Raw genomic sequence first — 26,562 nt, forward strand, 5'->3', positions numbered from 1 at the left:
AATGGATTACTTCGTTACCAGAAAAAAATGATTCATTCATTTTTATTTCTAAGCCCTGATATCTAAAACTGAGCCTGCTTCTCTTCACCTAAAGGACCAGAATGTTGAGATGCGTGTTTTCCACTGAAAGCAAATTTTCCAATAAACATATTGGTTTGTGTGTTGAAAATGCAGTGCTGTACTGAGAAAATATATTATCATCAAATATGCAACGAACATCGGTTCCTGAAAATCTTATTATGTTTATAATATTAACTACTTTGAAGCAAGCTGATGAATTTAGCAATCAGAAATGAAATTATGGGAATATGTAAATCAGATATCCCTTGAGTAGCAACACTAGCATGCTTAGGAAAGCATTTGAATTAATAAAAGATCAGACCCCAAATGCTATAATTATGCTCTGAAGAAGGAATGAGATGGATACAGAGGCTAGGTCTATTAGAGACTGAAGAATACAGGGTGTAGTATGGCTAGAGGATCACCCCAGTGGTGGTTGTAAGAAGTAAAGCCAGTCTCCTTAAATTAATATGATTCAATTGGGACAGAAAACCGCTCCTCTGACAGCACTAGAAGAGTTAGAACAACAATTCTGATCAATCCAGAGGTGGTGGGGAGATTAAAAGCAAAGGAAGGACCAGCAAAATCAAAACTGAGGAAGAACGAAGATGACGTTGACAGCCGCTTACAAACCGGTTAGTTTGTCATCTGTCCCTCCCTACTGACATTCTCCCACCAGTTAGTATTACTTGGAGGCTCGGGGCAAACGCTGCCTCAATGGTGGCCAGAGGAGGAGAAGCACAAGGCGGACAGTTGATTCTGGCTGCTAAAATCCTCCAGTAAATGATTTTGTAGGGATTTTTGGGTCTTAAGGTCAAGAACGTTCACCTTCTGCTATATTACACTTTTAGTGCAAAGCAGGGAAATAACTCTGTTGCTATAACATTTTTCCTCTTCTTTCTGAAAAATGAGTATTTCTGTTGGTCTATTTTGTTCTGTTGTTAAGCAAATTGAAGTTTCAGGCAATATTTGAATTTTGCCTGCATTATCTCATTGAACCAGGACCTGTGGTTTGTTCAGATATTATTGTAATACAAGGCCATAATGTAACAACATATAAGAGGTAAATCATTAAATGAGGCTGTACATGGTACCTATTACCATTTTACTTCCTTTGCACTTGAAGCTGTCTGCATGCAAACAGTTGCAAGCCTAAACTGACTCATCCTTTTACCTATCACAGTAATTTTTGACAACCGGGATGCTGCTTTTGCAGGCTGGATATTGTCCAGGATGCATTTATTCCTTTATGACTTGCTACGGTTGCAGTCAAGTCAGGGTATGCTGACCACCAGACCAAATCTTTTTGCCATTATTTTCTCTTATAAGCAGGCATGACATGATTAGTGGTTGTTTTGTCTGTCTTATCTGGTATGTGACTGATTTTGTGCAGTTTCCATAGGGTAAATATGTATCCAGAAACATTTCTTATACCTGTCAAAAAGCTTTTTTTATTAATACTAGTGATGTAGAACAAATGTGCATAGATTTTCTGAAAAAAAAATTATGTAGTATTTTAACTTGCTTTAAAATGAAGTGTAAAAGATGTGGATGAAAACTCAGAAAGTGAGGGTTATGTAGTCTCCCAAATGCTTGAAAGGAAGGATATCTGCAGTAGTTTGTCTTAAAAGGAGGCTATAAACGACCTTTACCAGAGAGTTAATATATATATATAGCTTGCTCAATGTTTCCAGTCTGCTACTTTTATGTAATGGGTGGTTTGGTTTTTTTTCATAGCCAGAGACAATGACAATTGACAATCTAGTAATTTCAAAAGAAAGGGTAATATATAACAGCTTAAATATCACGATTGAAATAAAAACAGGGTGCTGAGGCACATGTATTTATTTCAAGGCTACTGAGTCAAAGACTAGGGGTGGTATGTTCAAGGTATAGATTCCATAGGAAAGCAAACAGAAGTTTCCTAGTTTTTGAAGCACAGGACGTGTATAAGACATGACTCATGCAAGTGTATGGGTATTTCTGTAAGAATCAAGAAAAGCTATGAAATTATGAAAGTGTAATAATTATCTGCTTTTAATTCAAGAAAAATCAATTGATTTAAATATGAAAAATGAAGAACTCTGTTCACATCAAGTTGGAATAAAACCAGTTGTTTAGTTAAAAAAAGCTGGCCTGATATTAAAGTAATTCCATCAGTATTACTGATGCCCTTGAAAATTTAAGAATAGGCTGTATTTGAAGAAACTGGGCCATGCAATTACTGTTAATATACTGGGACCTGTTATGTGAGTAGTTTTATTTGTGATACCTGGAAAGAGATTGAAGATGGAGGACGCAATTTTTCTTTATCATTGTCATTGTTCGCTCAGTTATAACTTTGCAGAGCAGGTAAAATATCAAATGTTGTAAATATAAGAAATTACAAATTAAACTTGATATCAAACCAGGCCATAATACCAATTTAATACTATTATGTGTAAAAGAAAATAGAAAAGTTATTTGATAGAGATTTGTTTTTACATTTTAGTGCTACATCAATATGGAAATCAGTATTTTTCAGTGGCATACATGTGTGCTACAAAATCAGTGAGTAGGTTTTTGGACTTACAATTCAATTTTATGTATTTAACCTGAAGCATTATACTTAGTATGCAGTAGCAATGGAATTTTTGCAGGAAAAAAATCTCTATGCATTCTCCCTGCAGTATTTCTAAATCAGTTCTAAAATTAAATTAAATTAATATACCAATAAGATGCAGCTGTGTAATTAGAGTTAGAAATACAAAATGGACCACTGGTCATGCACTTTACAATTCAGTACAGAAATGACTTTCATGAAAATTTTATGTCATATTAGAAAGGGACATGAAATGCAAATTTAAAGGAATATGGCCCATTTTAGCAATAATGTCTCACTGGAAATAATAGGAAAGAGGTGCACTTTTTAAAATTTATCTCTTGGTGAATATCTTTATAAAACCACGAGGCATTAGATGATTGCAAAGTGTCAGCATTTGAAGACAATACTGTTTATCTAAATAACTTTTAATAAAATGACAAAATTGCCAAGGTCAGCTCTCATCTGACCCAATAGTATATCGTTTTCCAAGCTTCTAAAGCCCAGAGAGTGCTTTGTAACTTTTTGTTGCAGGTTACAGGAAAACAAAGACAAAAATGTAACACACAGATTTTCAGAACCTCTTTGGGGAGGGGTAGGAGGCAGCTTTTAGAACTGGAGTTACACAGCTGTTGCTTTCAAAAGATTTTTCAAGAGCCAATATCAAGTTATTCTAAACCCCAAGTTAGATCATTCTGAGCAGCAAGGAAATTGAGATAAAGTTGATTAATGTCTTTAAAATGGGTTCATCGCAGTAAGTATGTGTGAGGGAAAACTTCGATTTGCAAGCCTTGACTTCTTTTCTTTCTCACCCTTGTGGATTTAAAGGTATGAGAAAGTTCCAGTAGAGGAAGACACAAATTAGGGTTAACTTATTCTTATTACAATGAACAGGTTTACAGATAAAACTTTTGCTTGATCTTTTCATAAATCATATTGTCACCTTAACCAAATTCATAGTAATAAGTCCTACCAGGTGATATCTGCCTCTCACGAGCTAATTATAAAGGAAAATTCAGCAAGTATTAGTAGGGAGATTTATAGACGAATTTGGGGTTATAGTTGATAGCAGCACAGGCAGCAGTGACAAGAATCTGGAAGTTTGGTAGCAAGATGAACCATGAAGTTACTAGGCTGTTAAATTATTGTAGAGTAATGCTTTTTTTAGGAGAGCAGGCTAGACTGAATAATTTGTACAGGTATTCAGGAATTTCAGCCTTTATGTCTTGTTTTGTGATGAACAAATTTGTCATTGTTTCTAGAAGGAAGGGAAGGGATACGGTCAAGAAAGAAAGTCTGGAAGACATTAAAACTTTCAAACAAATCTGAGACTCTTTCTAACTAGACGCTTTTAGCAGAATATGAGAAGTTTTATGTCTCCATTTAATGTTAAAATGTACAATTGTTAATTGGCATTGTATCCACATTTCTTTGTGTACAATAGCAGTCTTGGGCAGTCAGCAATGCATCCAGGGTGATGCTGGACCATGTGTTTTTCTAATTAAATAGCATCAAAAGATAGAAAAAATAGAATGGAGTAGTAGTTTCTTAAGGCTCTCCAACCAATCAGTTTGCATAACAAGTTAAGCAAAATATTTATATTCTTTATAAACTATTTCTAAAAACTTTTGCTTATACCACAAATAATTCTATTAAAAATTTCAGTCAGATCAAGTGAGAGTGAAATCTCTTTGTTATTTTACAATATTTATTGTTTACTCAGAAAACAGATCTGCAGCAATTTTCTTTTCCTTTGGTTTCTCATGTACAGTTGACGTAAAAACCCAGTACAGCTTACAGTTCTGCTTTAAAGGTAGAATCTGTCCAGAGTCTACTGTCAACTCTTTCAAATGCTACTCTTTTCACAGAGATGATAATAATATTCAAACCAAAATAATTGCTATAATTTATGCTAAGAAGAAAACACTTTGCTTTAAATTATTGTCAACTCCTTAGCAAACATTGCCTTCAATTTTTAAATGTTTTTTTCACCTCTTCCACCTCCATCAGCTGCTCTGAGATTACATTATTCATAATAATAACACAGTAACAACCATAATGCACACATAATAATGAAGATTGTATGGCTGCTTATAACAAAACAGCTAGGAAACAACATATACTTTTTGTTTTAATCCTAACAAAGTGCCAGTAATGTGTCTCCAGATTAAATCAATGTGATTTAATTGTCTGGAAAATTAATTTCTTCCTTATTTCTAATAGAATTTTGAATAGAGATGCATACTTTTAATGGATAAATTCATTCTGGTAACTGATGCTAACAAAGTGTTGGGCATAGTTTTCCACCAAATGTTTTCACAGTTCTCTGATTTATGTTGTTGCATCTGAGTAGATACTCTCATGTCAACCTTATGCTTTTATACAATTTAAGGCAGAAGAGAGATTTATACAAATGACTGAAAGATAGCACATTAATGCCAAATTCAAGACTACAGATTTCTAAAAGTGGTGCATTGTAACTTTATGTGCTTTTAGGATCTGTAGCTTACCCTAAATTAAGGAGAGGCAGTACAATACTGTTTTCTTAAAACATTTTCTGCCAGCTAGTGCATCTAACAGGAATTAGCTTGTTTGTGATATTTCTTCATGTTGCTACAGAACTTTTCCATAACAATAAATTATTATTATGCATGTTTGTCTACTGCAAGGAAAAGTGTAAAGTGCTGATAAGATTGCTCATAGAATAGTTTCTGATTAATCTTAACACTAAAATCGTATTTCATTTGATGATAAATAGAAATAAGACTGCAGAAGGAGTTGCGTAATCTATGTAAAACTTAACTAAGAAATAACAAATAAAGTCTAATAAATGATGCCATTCTGGTACCCACTTCAGTAAGTGAGTAAGGACTCTGATGAATATTTAATTTACATAATTCAGGAAAAGCAATCAAAATGGTTCACTTCAAATCATCATCCGCTCAAATATTTATTTTTTTTTACTATTTTAATTAGTACCAGGAATCTGTCTTAAAAAATAATTTATCTTTTTGTCCAATTGCCTGGTCTGTTGAGACAAGCATTCTGAAAGGCATCAGGAAAAATATGGCAACTAGGGATGTGATGGTGTAACACATTTTGTTTGAAACTGGTTAGTAAATTGTTTTATCAATTGCATAAGTTACTTCTCTTTGTCTACAAAAAGTTTAATCGTAGTTTCTCAGGAAAAAAAAAATAACAGAAAGCATAACAAACTCTTCCTGATATTGATGATGGTAGATTAAGCAAATGTGTAGTACTATTATAACAACCTGGATACTGAACTGTTAATAAGTATCCATTTAAATAAACAACAAAAACCAAAACAAAAACCCAAACCCACAACCAAAAAGCCCCCACAAAACCAAAAATAAACCTCCTGATGTTTCAGATAAAAAAACCCCCACAAAACTAAAGTACCATAACTTTTTATAGTTGCATGTTATTTATGCAGTAGATAAAATTGTTTGATGTAGGATTGGATTTGACAAAATAGTTTTTCCTCAGTTTTATTTGTTCTTGGCAAAATAAAGTTACCGGCAGCTGTCTAAACCAAGAAGAAGGTAGAGTCAGGACTTTAAAAAGAGAATCAAATGTCAGTGAAGATCCATTGTGGTGACCATATTGTTCACATACATTTTGTTAGTTAAGTAAAATACTGTAATTAAACCAACAGGGATACGTCTCTGCAGTTCAAATGCATGTGTTACAAGTTGGTTCGCAAAGAAGCAGCCTGTTCCACACAAAGTTCAGGCATCTTTAAGTATCCAAAACTGTTATCTACTGGACCTTGATACATAAAGCGTCTCTAAAGCCCATGTGCAGTGGTGCGTAGAAATTTGTGCAGCGTAATTCTTAGATGTCATTAAACTGAGCATCATTGTGTGTCCTGTTAACAACCTGGCTTCAAGGCATACACTGATCATTCATATGCAGGAGAGAGTTCCTTTGACTCCTTGAATGATACAGTTTCATAAAGTTAAATATATTACAGGAAGAAGACTAAAAGAAAAAGAATAGTATAACAGTGAAAACAAACTTAAATTGGCTGAAGTCCATAAGCACAAGGATGGCAACTTCCAGGAAACAAAATACTTATGTTTTGTAGTGATGTACAGCAAGCTTGCGAATAGGACTAGCTCTAGGATATCCAATATTGCAGGTTTTTATTCATCTTTGATTGTAGCTAGGGGAGCGCAAGCCACAGGACCAACTGGGAGAGGGTGAAAGAAAAACATAGAATGAGAAAGAAAATTACATAAATAGTAAAACCACTGAATAAATCAACCGAAAATAATATAAGGAAAAACAGTGTGGGAAGGAAATTAAAAAAGAGGAAGAGGGAGACACAAGTGTATTTTAGTGTTAGATATTCTCTCTCCCTTCTAGGGTATTTCTACCTTATACTTAGGATATGAACTGAAAGTCGTCTCCTAAACGATACCAGGAATGCCTGTAGGTTTAGAGTCTCTCAGACTTTTAATATGCTTAGGGAAGCAACATATGATGTAATTGGAAAGTATTTTCTAAAGAATAATGGTGTATGGTGTTGCTATCAGCTTTGTTACACTCTGTTGTGATTTGTTGATTAATATTCACAATACTGCATAAGCATCTCAAGAACAGCTTGATGAGCCATCTTACTAACCTTGATGCAGAAACCTCTGAATGTTTGGAGGTATAACTGAAATAGTGTTCGATATACATTTGTGGAGGGGGTCAGAAGTGATATTGGAAGTGTGTTATTAAGAAAGTCATTTGGGAATTTCTCTTTCCACTTTTTCTTTTTTTTAATGTTTGATTTGAAAAATGTCATAAAGCAGCTGCTCTTGTGTTGCCGTTAAGATGTTGCTTCTAGGACCAGAAAGTACATGTACTAACGAAAATGAAAACTCATAGTGAACTAGACCAGAATTTTCAAGCTGATTATGGAAAGAGTCCCCTACTATTGCAGATGCAGCCCTATTGACTTTCGTGAGGATTTTCACCTGTGTTTACACCGTATTTCTTTTTTGTTTTTATTTCACTTGGAAGTTTTCTGAAACAGTGTGCATAATTTCTTATTTTAGGTAAACCTTGGAAAATAAAAAGAAATTAATTGAAGCAAAGAAGCATCAAATTAATGTCTTGGCAGTTTTAAGTTATCGTACGAAATTAGTTGAGGTCATTATCAAAGTGTAAAACCGTCTGTACGAGAGGTAGAATATACTTTGATATACTATTTTTGCATTAGTCTGAGAGAATATTTAAACCTCACTTTAATGATATGTCGTTCTCTGCTTACTTATGCTTGGGAATTACAAGAAAGAAAAATTAAAGTGATGGGTATTTATATTATCATCTACTTTTCTTATTAACTAAAAATGCAACATGTTGAAAACACAAAGTACATAGAAATATCTGGAATCCACTGAAAATTGTGATTAGCTCTGTATGAATGTGATGAGGTCTCATATTTTCCAAGTAGTTATATTTTTGATACTATATAAACATCTCATTTTTAATTAAATTTGCTCTCTTTATGAACAAAGTGATTGGAAACTGTATAATTGCAAGCGTTAAGTATCTCAGATGGCCTTCTGAGTAAGCTGCGAATCCAAAGGGCAACGTGACCTTTTGTTTCACCATTCCTGTAGGAAGGGGTGAAATGTCAAGTGAAACTACAAGAAGCAGATTCAATGTCAATATGCCTTCAGTAGCACAATAAGCTGTAAGTCCATGGGAGGCAACCCCTTGCAGGCTCCCAGGACTATGTCCTCATGCAGGTGTGTGGCAGGGCTAAGAGGGTGAATGAATAGGGAACTAACTATAGGTGTTGACAAGTTTTAGATACTGAATGCAAGTTGTGAAAAACATCTTTGTGATTCATAGCTCTGGGGCGAGGGTGTGAAAACATGACTTTCAGCAAAACAGCTAAAACCACTTTTGTCCACTTAATATAAAAATACTTTTTTAAAAAACTAAATGTCTTCATGGGTTGTTGTGCTCTGCGCAGTACCCAGTATCAAGAAAAATCTGCTTTTTTCTTAGGCCATGGAATCTAGACAAACTTCATCAGCATGTGTGTTTCCATTTCATTATGTGAAAAGTGTCAAGTGGAAAAAATAATCTCAAATCGAGATTTCTACGGTGATCTGAAACCCAGATGGCCAGAAGCTTTATCTCATGTTCTGGCGGAAGTTCACACTTCCCCTTCCTACGCATCCTGTGCAAGGTTCCCATTTTGGTATTAGGGATTGTAAATTCAAAGACCATCTCTGCTACTGAGCTGGCTATTTTCTTTTTTTACTTTGTAAGTAAGATCTATTGCATAACATGCCACAAGACAAACTAGAAAATTCTCTTGGTTCATTTTGTGTCGATTGAAATAAGTGTGGAAATCATGTAATAGTTGCTATATTTTTTTTACTTTTTTTTTCTTTTAGTGTATGCTGGGGGAGGAAGGAAAAAACAATTTAAGATGTCGTGAATGCAGGAAAAGCGCTCAGTTAGTGTATATAAATGGACTTTGAATTAGCATTTCACTTTATAACAGCATACTGGCTGGTGATTATTTCTGTCATTTAGAAAATGGTGCAGAGATAACCTCTAATTTCTATAAATTTTAATTCTAAAATCTTTGGACTTCAGGAAATAGAATTTCTCTTCTTTATTCTTCTTGCCTTGATCACTTATTCCAAATGAACAGTCCTGCTGTGTATAATAGAAGCTTTGTTCTGAGTTGTTTTTTCTGTAAGTGGTATGGATCTTAAGTTCAGACATGGAATAACACAATTGTTTCAGGCACCTCGCTGGAAATAGGCCACTTACTGGGAAATATTTTTCCTCAGACTATACATCTTATTGTCATTATTTACCTGTGTCATCTCCCTACTGCTTAATGAAAAGGCTCTAGTCTTAAAATCAATATGAAATGCTGTACTACCAAAACTGAGGTGTTTACTGGAAAGATCAATGACTTTCCAGCCTCACAATCATAGAGAATATTTGCATTTAGGCAAACTACCTGGCAATTACTACTGGTGATTTCTAATAGTGAATCATGCACCTGAAAATAATAGCTAAAGGTTGGATCAGGTGAAAGACAAGAAAATCTGGTACCTCAAAGTAAGAGACTTTTATGGGTCTTTTCTGGGTCTTAAAAGATCTTGCAGCTTCTTCTACAATGGTATTTTAAAATTTTACATGTTCCATAGGGAAAGCAAAGTGCTCTGGGACACTTTGGGCTAGCAGGGAGCTTGATACCACGTGACTGGACTGTAGTAGCTTGCTAGTATCCAGCAGAAAAAGTTTTCTCACCTTATCAAAACATAATAAACCAGCCTGCCGATTACTGTAACATTACCTTCATCACAGCTACTTTTTTATTCTGAAAGTACGGGATGTGAGAATAGTTTGGAAAAAAAATTAAAAAAAACAGTAACAGTTTTTACCGAGAGGTACCAAAGACAGAAATAATTTTGGGGGAGTTCTTTTCTAAAAGAAACTGTAAGAAAACCGAACAGAAAGGATAATAAGCTTAGTCTCAGCAGTACAAACCTTTGCTTCGGCTACGACACCTGTCCAGGACTGTGGGTAAGTGCCGCAGAAGGTAGCTGACTTTGACCTCTGCCCCAGGTTGTACTGATTTTGGTGTTCAAGCTGTCTGTGTAAAATTTGTGCAAATTTTATAGAGATAGGGCATGCAATTGACTTTTCGTGGTTTGATGAATTAGTATCTGACAACTGAGGTGTGGCTGTGTTAAATCAAGTTAACTTCAAGTGTGATTGAGTTTGTGAACTTTCAATCATAACCACATGCCTGAAGATCCAATGGACAAGATATATCTAAAAAAAAAAAAAAAAAAGGCATGAGTAGTAATTATGTTCATCTTTTACAATCCTGAAAAGCTGTATCCTGCCAATTTTAACCAGTTCATGGACAAATTTAATTTAATGTTAATATGTCGATTTACTAACTTACTCTGTAATTCATATTATACATTTAGAAAGAGAAAACAAGCTTATAATGTTGTTCCAGAGTATGATAAGCTAAAATGTTTGGTTTCTTCCAGAAAAGGTGGGTTCAGCATTTTACTTGAAAGCTCTTGGATGTAGATAGGATTCAGACACACTTCCTGAGACTGTGAAACCTCTCATAAATATGAATCTTACAATGTAGAATGTTGACGGTATTTCAGTTTCTACTTATTTTGGCAGTAAACTGTTGAAAATGATTTTATGCTTCCCTGCTTGTATGTTGTGAGGAATTCAAGGAAAAAATACTCGTGCTCTATTGATGATTAAAAATACGAAAATATTCATTTCCTTATTTATAAAGAACAACTTTTCTTAAACAGGCATATAGTGTTGAAATCTAAGCTACAGATTCAGAACTGTGTCGTTTTTAAAAATAAGGTAAAGTAGCTACAAGTATGACAGTTTTTTAATGAGAAAAGATGTAGAAAATGTATCCTAATATATTTAGTAAAACTTGAAAAATGGTCCATCTTAGTATCTTTTGGCGGTTTTCCATATTGTTGTCTAAGTAGAAACAATGTAAATAACACTTTTCCTTAGAAGCCTAGCTCCCCCTAACCCTGCCAGAAAACCAAAACCAACCATTACAGAACGGATTATCAGGCTTCTCACAACTGGAAACAAATGTGTTATTTTTTTTTTTTTTTCTAACAGTCTTTGCTTTCTCGACATCACTTATTTGTGTTGATAACTAATCGGAACTGCAAACACTGTGCACTTTATATTTTGCAATGCTTTGTAGACTATTAAATAAACATGGTGTATACCTTTGGGGGCGTAGAAGTAAATTTGTTCACAAGTTTTACTTACTAATTGATCTGCAGAATATTACTGTAATGATCTCTGGCAGACAAGAATACAGGAGGGGAAAAAAGGCTATAGAGATGCACTGAAAAGTACTTGTTACAAAAACATGAGATGTCTTTCTGTCTACTCACCCTTGGATTTTTCATTTGGAATTCAGAGGAGAGCAAAATCTTTCCTCTTTTTCCATCTGGCCAGTATTTGATGAAGCATTTTGATTCATGCTTGATGTTTTTATGAATACGTGTATGTGGTGGGTATTTTGCAGGAGCTTCAGGATGGCATTGGGCGACAGCAAACTGTTGTCAAAACATTGAACGTAACTGGTGAAGAGATTATTGAGCAATCATCAACAGCAGATGCTAAGGTGCTGAAGGAACAACTGGAAAGTTTGAATACCCGGTGGCAGGAGATCTGCAGACAGCTGGTAGAGAAAAAGAAGAGGTAAGTTAAAAGAGAACAAAAATATTGTGAAATTATTTTTTATTGTTTTAGATTTGCTTCTTGCTTAAATGTTAAAAGGTGCTCTTAACTTCTGGAGTTTTCATATTCATAACAAATAATCAGTAACTAAATTTCACATCCACAATCATTTGTTTAATTCTTCTTTTCTACCCGCTCCTGTTAGTGACCATCATTCTCTTCCATACTCCAGGTTTTTATAATTCCTCTCCTATTGTTTAGAAAAAACAAAAAACCCCATACATTATTGCTTGATTAAAAGTAGAACAGATCAGAGCTTCATTTACAGTTCTTACAGTTGGTTTAACATCTTTCCATTTGATAGTGTGCCATTAAAATATATCTCTGTAGTACTAATAAAAACTTAGCTAATTGAAACAATTAATCCTAATCTAATTCACTTCTCATCATTAATGCCATTAACATATGCATTTCATAGGTTGGATAAAAAGAATGGATTTGTTAATTTATAAATGTTATTTATAATCATTTTCAGATCCATTTGCTTTTTCTCATGCAGTTACAGGAAGCTAGAGCATTTGAGTTATAGAAAATACAAAAATGATTTAACTTCTTTAAAAAGAAAATTTCCGATTGAAAAAGAAAAAAAAATATTTTTGTTGCTATTTATACTAGGTTTTATAAGCTCATATATTCTTAACCTAGATGCTACACTTAAATTGATATGACATTCTGCTCTAAAATAGTCACTGATAGAGCTTTCTTCATGCATGTTTTTAAAACCCAGAATATTCTTTATAGACATACATTAATGTGTGCTAGAGATGTACTAGAATAACAAATAGTGTGCAACAGTTTTGTTACTTGTGATGTGTCATGTACCATTTTTTTAGTTTAGATCTGTGGCGGTCAAAAGCTGTAAAAATGTTCACTGCAAGTGGTAAGGAAGAGTCCTGAAAGTTTATTGTTGAGTTTAATAATGATTTAAGTTTCACTTGGAACACGTTAAAAGAAGGAGATGCAACAAGTAAGCTACAGCTGTCAGAAGCTACATCAGTGTTTCAAATATTCTTTCTGCTGTATTTCCAGGTGTTGATGGTAATGCTACTTGTTACACAAGGGAGCCCTTGGCCTTTATTTATCACACTAAAAGCTGTTCTTTTGTGCAATGGAAACCCATCTGTGTTTCCAAGCCTTAACTTGTTATGTAAGCGCTAACACTCACAAACCAATAACACACCATTTTAATAGCCCTGTAAGCTGCTGTGGCAACACAGAAGAAAGAGATTAGTGGTTGAGCTTTGTCTGAGAATATGAAATATGTTCCAGTTCTGGTAAAGATCGGTATTGTTCTTTCCTTCATTTATCAATAGCAATGTGTATCTAATGCTGTTTTGGATCAGGGCGGTGTTAGCAGTACATGGAATTTCTTGGCACATTCTGTATTTTAAGGAAGCTTAGGATCTGTTAAAGGAGAGTAATATAGTTATATTCCCTAGATGAAGGATCTGAAACACTTGCAAGTTCGTTCCTTCTTTTGATCTGTTTCGTTTGTTGACTGGTTGGTTTGTTTTTCTCTAGAATGACAGCTTGTGTAATTTTGAGGACAATGGTTGTGGAGACCTAGGTTAGTGAACTCTGCATGAATAAATGCATTGCTGTAGAAGGAATACAGATAGTGTTGTGTTAAACTGATATAAATGCTTTTGATATACTCTAGTGAGACTCGTGCATCAGGACGGAGGAGTTTGCACTTCTATTCATTGCCCAGTCTTCCTGGCTGTGTTAGAGCGAGGGAACACTTTTTGCTCCCAGATCTTGGAAACAGATCCTACCCTCAGTCTAGGTACTGCCTTCCAGTACAAGCTTTTTATTTTATCCCCTCATCTTTTCACTCTCACAGACTGGATTTTCAAAGGCAAGAAACCTAGATGACAGGAATATGTGGTATGTTCTAGCTAGCTCTCAATTAGTGATGATCCTAGGGTGAAAAGATCATAGACTTACCTACTGCACAGTCTTCATATAGCCTTGATGTCATGGGATTTGCTTTGGCATTTTTTAGTTGTTCATTAGTTGTTTCAATTTCGTTTGGGATACAGTCAAGTTCTCTATTTTTAGGACTTGAAACCCAGGTCACCCAAAGTGCCTTAATTTTTCATTAAGAGCAAAGCATGGAGCAGACAAGAAAAGTTGAAGGAAGTGACCTCTACTTGCTTCTCCTGTATGCTACTATTTATTGCTCACTCAGACTCTCACCTGTATGTGTGTCTCAGTGTATGTTTGTGCAGGAGTCATTCTCTTGAGACCATAATTGCATAGATACAGTTGAACTAGCTTGATTACCAGCAATTGCAGTAAAATGGTGCTCAGCTAAGACACGTCAAGAACTATGTACCTTAATGCATTCTGAGTTATCACAGCTGGGCTTCAAACAGGAGCCATGCCAGATATCTGCAAACTAACTTCAATATCTCTTTGATTGTACCACTGCCCCAGTCTGTATACCTTACTCTTCTATACCTTGCTCTGTATTGTTTTCTTTGCTGTCCAATATGTCACGGCCAGCAGTCCAAAAGAGCTGATATAGTCATGGCATTGTCCATTTCGTATGTTTATACTGTACCACTGTAGAATGGCAAATTTATTTAAGTATCTCAGGATAATACAAATTATGATAGATCAGAGTGAATTAAAATATTTTGACTTCTCTTTTTCAAAATAGCTTTAATGAATTATTTTCCAAACATGCTTATGTTTTGGATCACTGAAGCTTTATTCATCCTTTAGTATTTCTCTATATTTCCTAAAAATTAAAATGTTCACAGTGAAAAGAATTTTATGATTCTGAATAAGATTGTAAGTATTTTGCTCGAGTTAATTTTCAGAATAAGAAAATAGAATCACATTTTAAAACCATAATAGAAGAAGATGATACCAAAGGGAGAGCAGACTAGGTAGAATACATCTTAATTTAATAATTTCAAAGAAAAATAAAATCAATATTAACATTTAGAATCTTGAACAATTCAGAAAAGAAAACTGATTCTAAATGTTTTTTAAAACAATTTTGTGCTTTATTCTTTATAGTCAATACATTGTGCTCTGCTTTGAAAGCTGATTCTCAGTAGGTCAAACAGTGGAGTAGTGATCAATTAAAATTTTGTTTTCTGTTAAATTTTTTGGCTCAGCAGATGTCAAGATAAAGGAAATGGTAAGAAATTAGCAATCAAATGGATTGTAAGCTATTGCTTACCAAGATGGAAGAACTTGATTGTGATAATCTTGTGTAGTTTACAGAAGGAGCATAGGCCATTTCGGACATATTTCTTAAGCCAATTTCAAGTATATTATTAGGAAGACAGCTAAAATGAGTGAGTTTGGAGTAGCTGCATTGTGAGGAGAGACTAAGAAGCTGGAGATCTTCAATCTGGAGAGAAATCTCAGGAGAGATATGACTGAAGTTTACAAAATCAAAGTGGTGGGTAAACTGAATGTGGAAAAACATGTTATTCACCAAATTCCCCAATACCAGGAGTCAAGGGTACTTGTTGAAACTGTAAAAGATAGTAAAATCAATTTTTAAATAACTTCCTTATATTATGGTTTCCGAACATCTGAGGTTTGCTGGCCTCAGCAGGTTGTGGAGGAAAATATTATGACTCAGCCCTATAAAATTATTAATCTAATAACAGTGGATCCTGGGGGACTATGAGGTGAACAGACTAAAGAAAGTGGCCAGTCTTCTCCGTTTCTCTTAATTACTATCCCATTAGAAATGGTGGTGGCAATCTGTCAGGCAAGCTTTTCTGACACAGGCATTTTCATGTTCTGATGAATCGATTATGTCAGTTTTCCTGAGGATGCACTGTTAAATGGTCTACTATTTATTTTGTATGAGAACATAGTATTATCACTGCATTGATAAAGAACACTGTGAATTCAAAATATTTCCTGTAACCATCATGAACCTTGTGGTTGGTTGACTTAAAAAGGGAAGATAGATACATGATATGATTCTGAGAGTTTCAACATGTTAATCCAGTTTTCATAAATAATTTAGAATAAATATTAAACTACCTTCAAAATAAGAACTGTAAACCAGATCAAAACCATTCAATTTCATAAATAACTGAAACTGAACATAGATCCACTAGACACTAATATTAATCTTAGTGGTAGTCTAGCAGATTTAACGAATGAGAATTATTTGGACCATAAAAGGACAACTTAATTAAAAACAGACGAGAAAACAACCCAAATCTCAAAACCATTTAAGGAACCTGTACTACTCTTCAGTAAAAAGAAGTTGTTTTTTAAGTTTTAAAAGGTCAAATGCTGATCCCAGGCAAAGCACAGACTTAAAATTGGCTTTGAATCTCCTTTCTTTGGTACTGAAGATCAAGAGGTTATGCTTGAGTTATGTTTGCGTGGGATGTTATCTTTCGTTTGCTTTTATCAAAGAGTTTCAAAGCTGTAGAAGTTTGAATTCAGTGTTTAATGTTTCTGTATCTTGTGGTTTAATCCATCCCGCTAAGAACTAAGTGAGAATGTAATTTTAGCACATCTAGTAATTTTATCTTGCTGCAAACTTTGGAACAGACTAGGCAGTTGAACAAACTGAAACTTGATTGAAAGTCTGATACACTGATAGTTAGTAAGTTGGGAATTTAATTGAGTTTTTGTTAGCATTTTGCTGCAAGTGGCATGTTTTGGAGCAGTTTGAGTTTGTACTCTGGAACAGTGTTACACTGAAAGGGAGATTTTGGAGACTAGGGGAAGCTGCAATTGCCCCTTGAATAGATTACACTAACCCCAGACAAAAGAGTGGGGACAAATCTGTCAGTTTCTTCCTCTTCATATTCCAGCAATCATTTCGAATGCCATATCTTATAAAGTGCACCATCAGATGATCTATCTGCCGTTTTGTCCTCTGAGATGCCTCAGGCCATATTGTACTGTGCATGACTGTGCTGAGTCATGCCACTGGGACACCTGAGTTTTGGATGACTTAGGGAGACAGTGGCTTGCCATCAGGGTGCTTGTGTGCACTCAAGTGCCTGGGTGGTGGCAAGCCCCAGGGCTGTGGTTGCAGCGTGGTGCTGAGCCTTCACTCCTGTTGGAGGAACGCATATGCCGAGCAGAGCTAGTTGAGGGTTCACGTATCAGGAGGAGAAGCAACATCTCACATAGTAGCTCGATAAGGTGAAGGCTCAGAAATGAGGTTCTCGACAGACTTGTAGCAGCGGTGCTGGCTGGTCTTTGTATTTTCCATCTTTGTTAAAAATTCCTTGTGTCATTTTTGAAAACAGATGCCCATGATTAGATTTCTTCACTGTTTCAGAAGTAATTAGTTTGGGGTTTTTTATTCATCACAATCTGACATTTGTTAAAATTGGGTTCTGTTGAACGGAAGAGAATTTTTCATTATTTTAGCTGCAAATACATTTGCGCTTTTAATGAGCTTGAACCTGAAGACTGTTTGTTCAGATCTCTACTCAAGCAAGTAGATGTAATTATGGAAAGAATGACAGAACAAAGGCTGTTTGCCAGAATACTTTCAAATACTTTTCTGGATATAAACCCATAAACTTTCTGTTCTAAATAAATTAAAAAAAAGGTATAAAGTAAATATATTTTTCAGTATTTTTCATACCTTATCTTCATTAAAGTGTTTTTTTTTCCACAACACACTAGCTGCCAGTGTTTGATTTCCTTCACCTGAACACTCAGTATATTGAAGGCTGTGATTAGCTTCCCATTGCAATATAAAAGCTGGCTTAGGATGAAGAGATTTCATGACAGTTAAGTCAATAAATATATTTTTTTTCTTTCCAACATAAAATTAGTGATGTATTGAATTTTCTGAATTTTCTTTTTTTGACTGTTTAGATTTCTTAGAGTAAATCACTAGAAAAGAATTATTCTGGTATAAATTTGCATTGTGTTTACAAGTTGTGTAGCTATACTTCTCACTGTTTAGTATTTACATCTGACTTTTCTATAGTTATTTTTCATTTAAATTATTTTATTTAATTTTTGTTACGCAAATGAAGCATATCTGCACATTTTTTAGAGAAAGAAAGAAAACTCATTCTCTCTTAGCAAATATTTTCTCTAAATTGTCCAGTTACTATTTTGGTGGCTTCTTAAACTCTCGGAAACAGCTTCTTAATGCACTAATTCCTAATCTTAGAAATACCATAAATACAAAATCAACAGCTGAATGTTGAAAAAATGAAAAGGCACCAAAACATTATTGGAAGTGCAAGCGGGAATATGAGTCACAAGTGCAGATCTGTCCTACTCCTGTGATTGCATATTTTCTGTTTCTAGCCGACGCCTCCCAAATAAGTCCAACATCACTATGTGCAGTTACAAACTGTAAACATCTGATGTGTTTCACAAACTATTTACGGATTGCTATGATACTGGTATCACATTGTTGGCTATGGAGAAGATATGTGAGCTGCAATGTGCATTTCATATGGTTTCTAGAAACTAAATGAAATATAAACTTACCTGAAATGGGCTATGAATGTTTATGTAATAGTTAACAATTATAACTGAGAACTAATGATAGTAAAAAAACCTATCCAGGGTATTTTGTGGACTACCATAAGAATTTGTTAGTAATTCAGTTTAATACTGTTAGGAAACTTAATCCCTGATCTATGAAAGATCGTATATACAAAATGCTATTAGGAAAAAAAAAAACTTTTCATTAATTAAACTTACTACTTAATATTAAACACTGAATATTAATACATTCACTTCCAGAAGTATAATGTGTATAAAATTCATATAAACAGCTATGTAGTCAGAATAGTTGACCAAGGGGCCTTATGAATTTAGAAATACAAACAGAAAGCTGCCATGTTTTATTATGAAAAACACAAAATAATATGCTTGAGAGTAACAGTCACACAGAAGATCAAAAGTTACACATGAAATTCTGTACTTTTCTGCTGTAGTTTAAAAATTTTTCATCAAACAAGATAAGTTACATTTCAGGGTTAATGAAATTAACCATTTGCTGACAGAGAAATAGTTGAAAAGCTCTTTGGGAACTTAGGCTGGTATAAAAGGATAAGGCAGTAGTGTATAACAACATGCAGATCTGTGCTGGAGATGGATCTTCTTGGCTCCATAGGAGCAGTTGCTGAAATGACATCTTATTCCTCAGTCACCTGCTTATCTAGCAGGATGTACTCCCAACTGCTTTCTCAAGAGCTGCTCTGTCCATGTCTGAGTCAACTGCTGGCTCATGCTCCTTACTCCAGTTTGTTTAGACTCAGATTTGGAAGCCTATACTCCCTTAGTAACAATTTACTGTTAATTTTTCATGGCCACCATGAATTTAAACACCTAGAAAGTACGTGGATCTGTTCTTCCAAATGTAATTACAGTGATAGAAATCAGCTTGTTCAAAAGGTGTAATCAGTCATCTAGTTAAAACTTTTTATTTGATTAACTGGTTCAGCCAATATAGAGAGTTTTATTTCAGTGACTTGCATAATATGATACTTGTCATGCAGGAAGTTATTTGTAATAGAAGTAATGTTCTAGTAGGCCAAGAATGAGTTGTAAAGTAAATTATGAAGTGCACCTGCAGCTCCTGTTAATTGCAATGGACCTTTTAATGACTATACAACATACTGTTCCTGACTAGGAAAAGGATGTGGATCTTTATGGAATGTTATTTTTCTGGGTCTGAATTCTGAAACCCTTCTGTGCACATATATATATGAAGTAAATATCTCTAAAAGAATTCCTGGAAAGTCTTAGGTTGAAAACATCCTACATGGCTCAGATAATAAAACTCAGTCCTACTGATCAACATTTAAATTAGTCATCAAAGTAAAAATCTTTCTTTCATGACTAGAAAAAGTTTTAAATGTTTTAAGGGTTGCAGTTGAATTCATAAGGGTGATAAAACTGACAGCATACTTAAGATGAAAAAGGAATCTTGCCAATTGCTATCTCTTCTAGGAGACAAGAAATCTTTTTGATTTCTCATTCAAAATACTATACAACTCAATAATGTTTCTCTCAGGTGCATTGAGTTGAAGGCAATGCCTTTTATGTGCCAGAATTAACATATTTAAACTTGTATCTTTCTCGGGTTTATCCTTAGGGTACCATCACGTAATGCCTCCACTGAGCTATGTACTTTACAAATGAGGAGAAGTGATAGGAAACAAGAAAGTAAAGCTGTTGCTGAGAGCTTAGATTCTGGGGAATCTGTTCAAGTTGAGAAACAAAGGTTTTACCCTGTGGTTCACAATGTAACAGTGGATAACTGATTCCCATACCTCCACTTAACGGGGGCAGAAGGGGACGCTGCCTCTGAAGAATTGTGCTTCTTCTTTTAAGATTACAAGGAGCTAGTGTTCCTTCATTTTTATAGTTGCAGTCCTACAGATCTCAGCATAGATTAGCATCTACCTCAGTTTCACAAACAAAAATGTTTTGATTAGCTGATTTTAGATAACCTATTTTGGCTCGAGGAGTGCATTTGACCTCTCAAGTACACATACGCTTCTCAGTGAAGAACACTGTAATAAATGTAATTATGTAAAGTTGGTTCTTCTCTGCATATCCTATACAACCAAAATGAGTAAGTCTGTATGCATCAGGAAGGTCTAGAATTTCTGACCGCGTAACAGTACTCCATAAGAGATTCAGAGCTGTAGTACATAGACACAAGAAAAATTAAGAGTTTAGCAGTATTAGGGCTTTTCATTGATAAGGCTCGCATTTCCAGAAATCCTAGACAAACAACAGTTCCTGAAAACAGTCATGTAGGTTTCCATAATAAAATTTAAGACAAAATCAGGAAAGTAGGGCTGTTAATTGGCTTCTTTTGCTATATATGGTGTTCAATTTTTATGCATTTGTTTGTATAAATGTGTGTGTGTATATATATATGCACGCCTGTATTTATGTTTTTCTATATATGCGTGTGTATGTGTGTGTGTATGTATATATATGCACACCTGTATTTATGTTTATTTATGCGTGTGTATGTGTGTGCATAAACAAAGACATAAATAATTTGGGAGGATTTTATAGTTTTTACAGTAAATATCTTCTCTTTCTTTTTTCTCTGAAGAACAATTTGGCACCAGTGGCTTGTGTTTGTTTAATCTCTAAGCTGTTACTGCGGAGTAATTTTTTTCATAGCTTAAAAAAGAGCGGTAGTGGGCTCATATGTTTAGTAAATATTAGAATACACTGTGTTAAGAACTAAAGCAAATAAATCTGTTTGCTGATTTAGAATTCCATTCTAAATCTAAGGCAGGACTTTGATCTAGAAGTTTTATTCAGAGTCTGTTCAAAGCAGTGGAAAACTGCTAAGCATTTCAGTTAATATATTAATTTATTTTTTAAAAAGAGTATTTTCATGCTCTAAGTATAGTTATGAACATTGACTTTTGTATACTGAAGATATATTTTCTCTTTGGTAAGATGGTGAGTCATTTTTAGAGTGAAAGTTGTTATTGAACATGCAGTAGAGCAGTTGTCAGGTGCTTTTTACTGATGCCTATCCAACTCTACAAAACATGTTGGGAGTCACTGTCATGTTCCTACTGCCTTTAACATCTATAGAACACATCAACTATTTCATTAGGACTCATTTTGATAGAGGCCTCTGATGCAATATTTTCCAGCTTTGAAGCACTTTTTAAACATAAAAATTACATTACATAACAATGATTGCATCAGCTTTGCTCATGGCTTTGAAGTCTCAACAATTCTTGTTCTGCCGTAGATTTCTTGACTAAAAAGTTTATGGTATTTAATAGCATTGAGTTGTTATTGCTAAGAAAATCTACCTTTCTTATAGATGATCTTGAATTTTAAGTCTATGATTAGATGTGATTTTCATATTCTGGATCATGAAATCTTACCTTCATTGGTGGTGGTCTTTTGACTTCTTGATAGTTTAACTCAATTCACCAGACAATAAATCTAGCTGATTACTTAATTTATAAGAATCTCCATTTAGCAGGCTTTCCTCCTCTTCTCTCCCTAGAGCAAATCAATCTTATCTTTGTGAAAAATCAGCTACCATTGGCCAAAAGGCTGTGGCCAAACACTAAAGTGGGTTAAATTCAGATACCTAGTTGATCAAATAAATATTCTTTCTAGTAAATGGCAATTAAAAATAATTAGATACATCAACACAATTCAATAAATTATGTTATCAATCAACATTTTATTATAGCTTTTTTTTTTACTATAACCTCATCGATTTAGTTTTGAACGAGGTGTTATCTCTTCTTCAGTTACAGCATGTGAAATCGTAAAAAGGAGCTGTTCTTGAAGGTAACAGTATGTTTAAAGGTTGCAGTGTTGGCTTCTGAGAGCACCTAGAAATATTGGCAATAATTTTTTTCCACCGGAAAATAGGACAGAATGTACGTTGTTTTCCAAATGTCAGTGCAAGACTTTTCTCTGGCAACATAAGGAAATATAAATCTTTACTTCTTAATTTGTCTCTTGCAAAAATGTAAACCTATTTAATTTATATGGGGAAGGAGGGGGAAGGTTTTATATAAATAATTTAAATCAGAGGGAGATACAGCTTCAAGAAAAGAAAAGCACAGTATCTTTGTCTTCCTCCAGCTCGAAAGAGCTGCTGACCCCACTGATACTGGTCTCACAAGGCAGTGGGTGGCTGTCCATACTGCATTAACTTCTATCACAATGTGGTTGCAGCTCCTGAGGGACAATTTATTCTTAATATCTTAACTTCTGTCCTATGTACATCCTTCAAATTCTTAGATACATAGTGGTAGTTGAAAGTAATACATGGTTTGGTATTTTTCAACTGTTATTTTCTGAAATCTTTTTAAACCTCTTGGACTTTTCCACCAGGCTAGTTTTATTTAGTCTCTTTATGCATCTCTGTTATCTAATTCTGCACAAAGGCCTCTCTTGAGCCTTGAAAATCTGGATTCAAAGTCATGTTTGGTTGTGAAAATTTTACTTCTGGATTTCTTTGGGCTGTGGAGTACCATTTAATTCAGTTCCACTGGCAGTAGAACTGTGAAATATAGATTGCTGAGTTAGGTTTTTTTTTTTTTTTGTGAAGTACAATGTATATGAATGAGAATTTCTCCCTCCAATTGTGTGAAAGGTAGTTAATGGTAGTGTTAATGTGGCACCTTGAGGGCAGCTGGCTTTTCAGTCAAGGTTCAAAGCATGGTGGGAATAGGGGAAAAATATGTCATCTCCCAGGCTTAATTTCTTGACTTGTGAATTAAGGTTGTTTTTCACAGTTGTGCCTATCTTTGCTCTTGACCCAAGGTGAGCAGCTCCAGTGCCAGCATGATCTGCAGTGGAGTACTCTAGCATGGTGCACTGTGGAATTTTCTGAACAGAGGAAACCACAGGGAAGTGGAGAGAACTGCAAGGAGCCCACAGCTCATGAGGCAGCTGCTGATGAGACCTGGATGGGGCCAGGACCAATGTTGGTCAAGCTCCACCCTATGTATAAAAGAAGCCCCTAGGGAGTGCTAGCGACCAGGATGGGGCAAACCCTGTGTGGTGTGGCATAGAAGGTCACATAGGAAGAGCGCTCTAACTTATCTGGCTTGACCAGGGAGCAATGGTATCCACCTGGCAGAAGGCCATATTCACTTTAAACTCGGCGCCCATCATGACTGATGTAGCTTCCCAGGCAGAGATCCGATGGGAATATGCAGGCACTCAGATGTCAGGCTGCAGAGTGCGCCCTACTCTTATGCCAGTATTGGACGTCAGTAGTGAGCACACCCGTGGAAGGTGTGCCAAGGGAGAGGAGCTCCTCTGCTTAGTGACAGAGCGCCGGGAGGAAGTGAGTAGGTTGAGGAGAATCAATGAGTCTGAGAGAGAGATTACTGGAACCGCACCCTACCTTCTCTGGGACAGACCTGTCAGGTAGACAAGACGCATGATACGAAGGATTTCTTATCCTCCGTCCACTATGCAAAATGCAGTGACTTGAGGGATAGAGGGGAATGGTGACAGGATCAATAGCCCAATTGAAGGATATCTACACCAATGCATACAGCATGGGCAACAGCAGTGGAGAAGAGGAGGCTGAGGGGAGACCTTATCGCTCTCTACATCTACCTAAAAGAAGGTTGTAATGAGATGGGTGTTGGTCTCTTCTCCCAAGTAACAAGCGATAAGACAAGAGAAAACAGTCTCAAGTTGTGTGAGCGAGGTTTAGACTGGATATTAGGGAAAATTTCTTCCCGGAAAAGGTGTTCAAGCATTGGGACAGGCTGCCTAGGGAAATGGTTGAGTGACCATCTCTGGAGGTACTTTAAAGACACGTAGATGTGGTGCTTAGAGACATGGTTTAGTGGTGGACTTGAGAGTGCTAGGTTAATGGTTGGACTCGATCGTCTTAAGAGTCTTTCCAACCTAAATGGTTCTATGACTCTTGGCTGGTACGGTAGGATTCTCCTTTCTTTTTCTATCAATACACACTTCCCAATAAGCACTTAAGAGTGTCATCCGCCTTTTTTCTATAGTGTCTTTCAGTATTGCAAAAGAGATGACTTAGCCCTATACACCTGCGCTGTTGCAGCCTTAGAGCATACAACTTCTTGCTACCTGGTTCTTGAAAACTAGCTAACAAAAAACCGTCCTGTGTGAGGGTAGATCTAAATTTATTGCTTACCTAAAATTCCAGCTATAATCCATCTCAAAATCCTTGAGATAATAACAAACTATGCATTTATCAGCTGAGCTAGGAAAAAAGGTTCCTCCATTTAAACCTGTACTGCCTTTTATTAATCTCCTTTACACAAATTTTGTCTATTTATTATGACTGAATGTGTGATTTATTGTTGGACTTCGTAATACTTAATAGTATATTCTGCATTTGCTTTTCCATATATATATACACTATTTCTTTTCAGGCATAATCACTTCAAATCCATTTCCTGAAAGCATATTAAGAATACTTATATTTCAGAACCAATATTTCAAGGAGGACTTAGTGCTTTTTTCTTATCTAAATGCATTGAATTGACTTAGGAAATAAAATACCTACTACTGAATTGTAGATGGAGAGTTTTAAATATCCCACTCATTATTATCACTACTGCTTCCTTAAATAAATTTTACAAAAATATTGAACTTGAAGGTAAACAAAGAAATAATGCTTCATATTTTAGAAATGAACAGAGAACATCTTTAAACTATGCTGTAAAGAAAATCCTTGAAAGTGTGAGCTACTTATTAATAATTATTTGTAAACATTAATACATAATACTGTTTTATAAGGTTTTTCCTTATCCAAGATATTCACTGCATATATTGTTGAAGTTGCTATTTTCTTATTTTTTTTAACTATAAAAGAAAGGATAAATTTAGGAAAACAGTTGGAGACACTTCCAAGAAGCGTTAGATTCTTGTAAATTTAATAGAAACACTTCTCTTTTTCAAGAACACCTTTGTAGCGATGTCTTCTTGCCTGGCTTTTGCCATCCAGGAAAGACTGTGTCACGTGCATGGCGACTATCATATTTTTCAGGTCTCCTTAAGATGCAGCATGTTTTGTGCTGCCAGACTGTGAGAGTAGGAGCTTGATAGTGAAATGTGGTCAAGAGTGTCTTCTTTGGTAGTTTAGTCTGATTTTTAATCTACTATTTTGGAGAGGCATCTGTAGATCCTGTAGAGTGTTTATTCATCTAGTATAGCAATTTTCATCTTGCAAGGATGCCTTTTTAAGGAAATGCAATAAACACCAATAAGACGGAAAGCAGGTAAAGCACTAGCAAAAGTTTTGCTAGTTTGCAATGTCTGTAAAATAGTAGTTGAATTTTATGTTCTTAGTTTTATTTTATAATAGTCAGCATTCTAACATCATGGCTCTTTCCCTCCTCAAAAAATCTTAAGCTTCTCTGCTTATGCCTCTCTTCACTACTAGAACTTTCACTGCTGAGCAAACTAGGATTCTCTCATTGTACCATGTAACCAGGTGATGTTATTTAAAAAGAATTTTACAAATCTTATGAAAATGTCTTCCTTTGTTTTCCCTCTAACGAAATGCTTTTACTTAAAACATTAAGGAAACAGCTTTCTTTCCTTGTAAGTAAACGTTTCAAATGTAGAACATTGGAAGTAATTTGAATACTTTTATTCTCTGGAAATTACAGTAAAGGAAAAAAAGTCATATAAGATTTTTAACGACTTGAAGTTAGATTTCTTAATATAAGGTGGAATATTTTGAGGATTTGGATGTAAAAACTTCTGTAAGATAAATACTGACTGTTGGAAACTTCTAGATTTCTCTTCTGCTTGAATAAAAGCTTTTAATCTATAGTTTCTGCCACTGTTCGTCAGAATGTGTATGCGTGCATGTACACAAGTAAGTGTGTCAAGCAACAATTGTTTTCAGTATTTTTTTGTTAGATGGTGTGGAGCTGACACTTTTTATTGATTCTCTTTTGCCTGAAGCTTATTCATATAGCTTTTCTAAAGAGACATCTTTCCTTGTTCACCATCATAAAACGTAGTTTCCTTAAAAAAACGAAGAAATATTTTTTAAATAAGTGATGGTGTAGTTCAAAATAGATGACTTCTCAGAGTGTTCTATGGACACTAACCATCACGAGAAGTATGGGAGACCAGACAAAGTTAAAACATGTGTTATTAAATATTATTCAGAA

General features: G+C 35.0%; 1 protein-coding gene across 2 annotated transcripts in view; it reads left to right on the top strand.

Annotated features, from left to right (window-relative positions):
- Positions 1 to 26,562, top strand: part of DMD (dystrophin) — a 1,192,425-nt gene that overhangs the window by 751,324 nt on the left and 414,539 nt on the right. For both annotated transcript variants that reach the window (XM_086608718.1, XM_086608727.1), the window contains one exon: positions 11,733 to 11,908. In XM_086608718.1, the coding sequence (XP_086464844.1) occupies positions 11,733 to 11,908 (176 nt within the window). The remainder of the gene's footprint in view (positions 1 to 11,732; positions 11,909 to 26,562) is intronic.

Source organism: Tauraco erythrolophus, chromosome 1 (genome assembly GCF_009769465.1).
Source record: "Tauraco erythrolophus isolate bTauEry1 chromosome 1, bTauEry1.pri, whole genome shotgun sequence".
NCBI lineage: Eukaryota > Metazoa > Chordata > Aves > Musophagiformes > Musophagidae > Tauraco > Tauraco erythrolophus.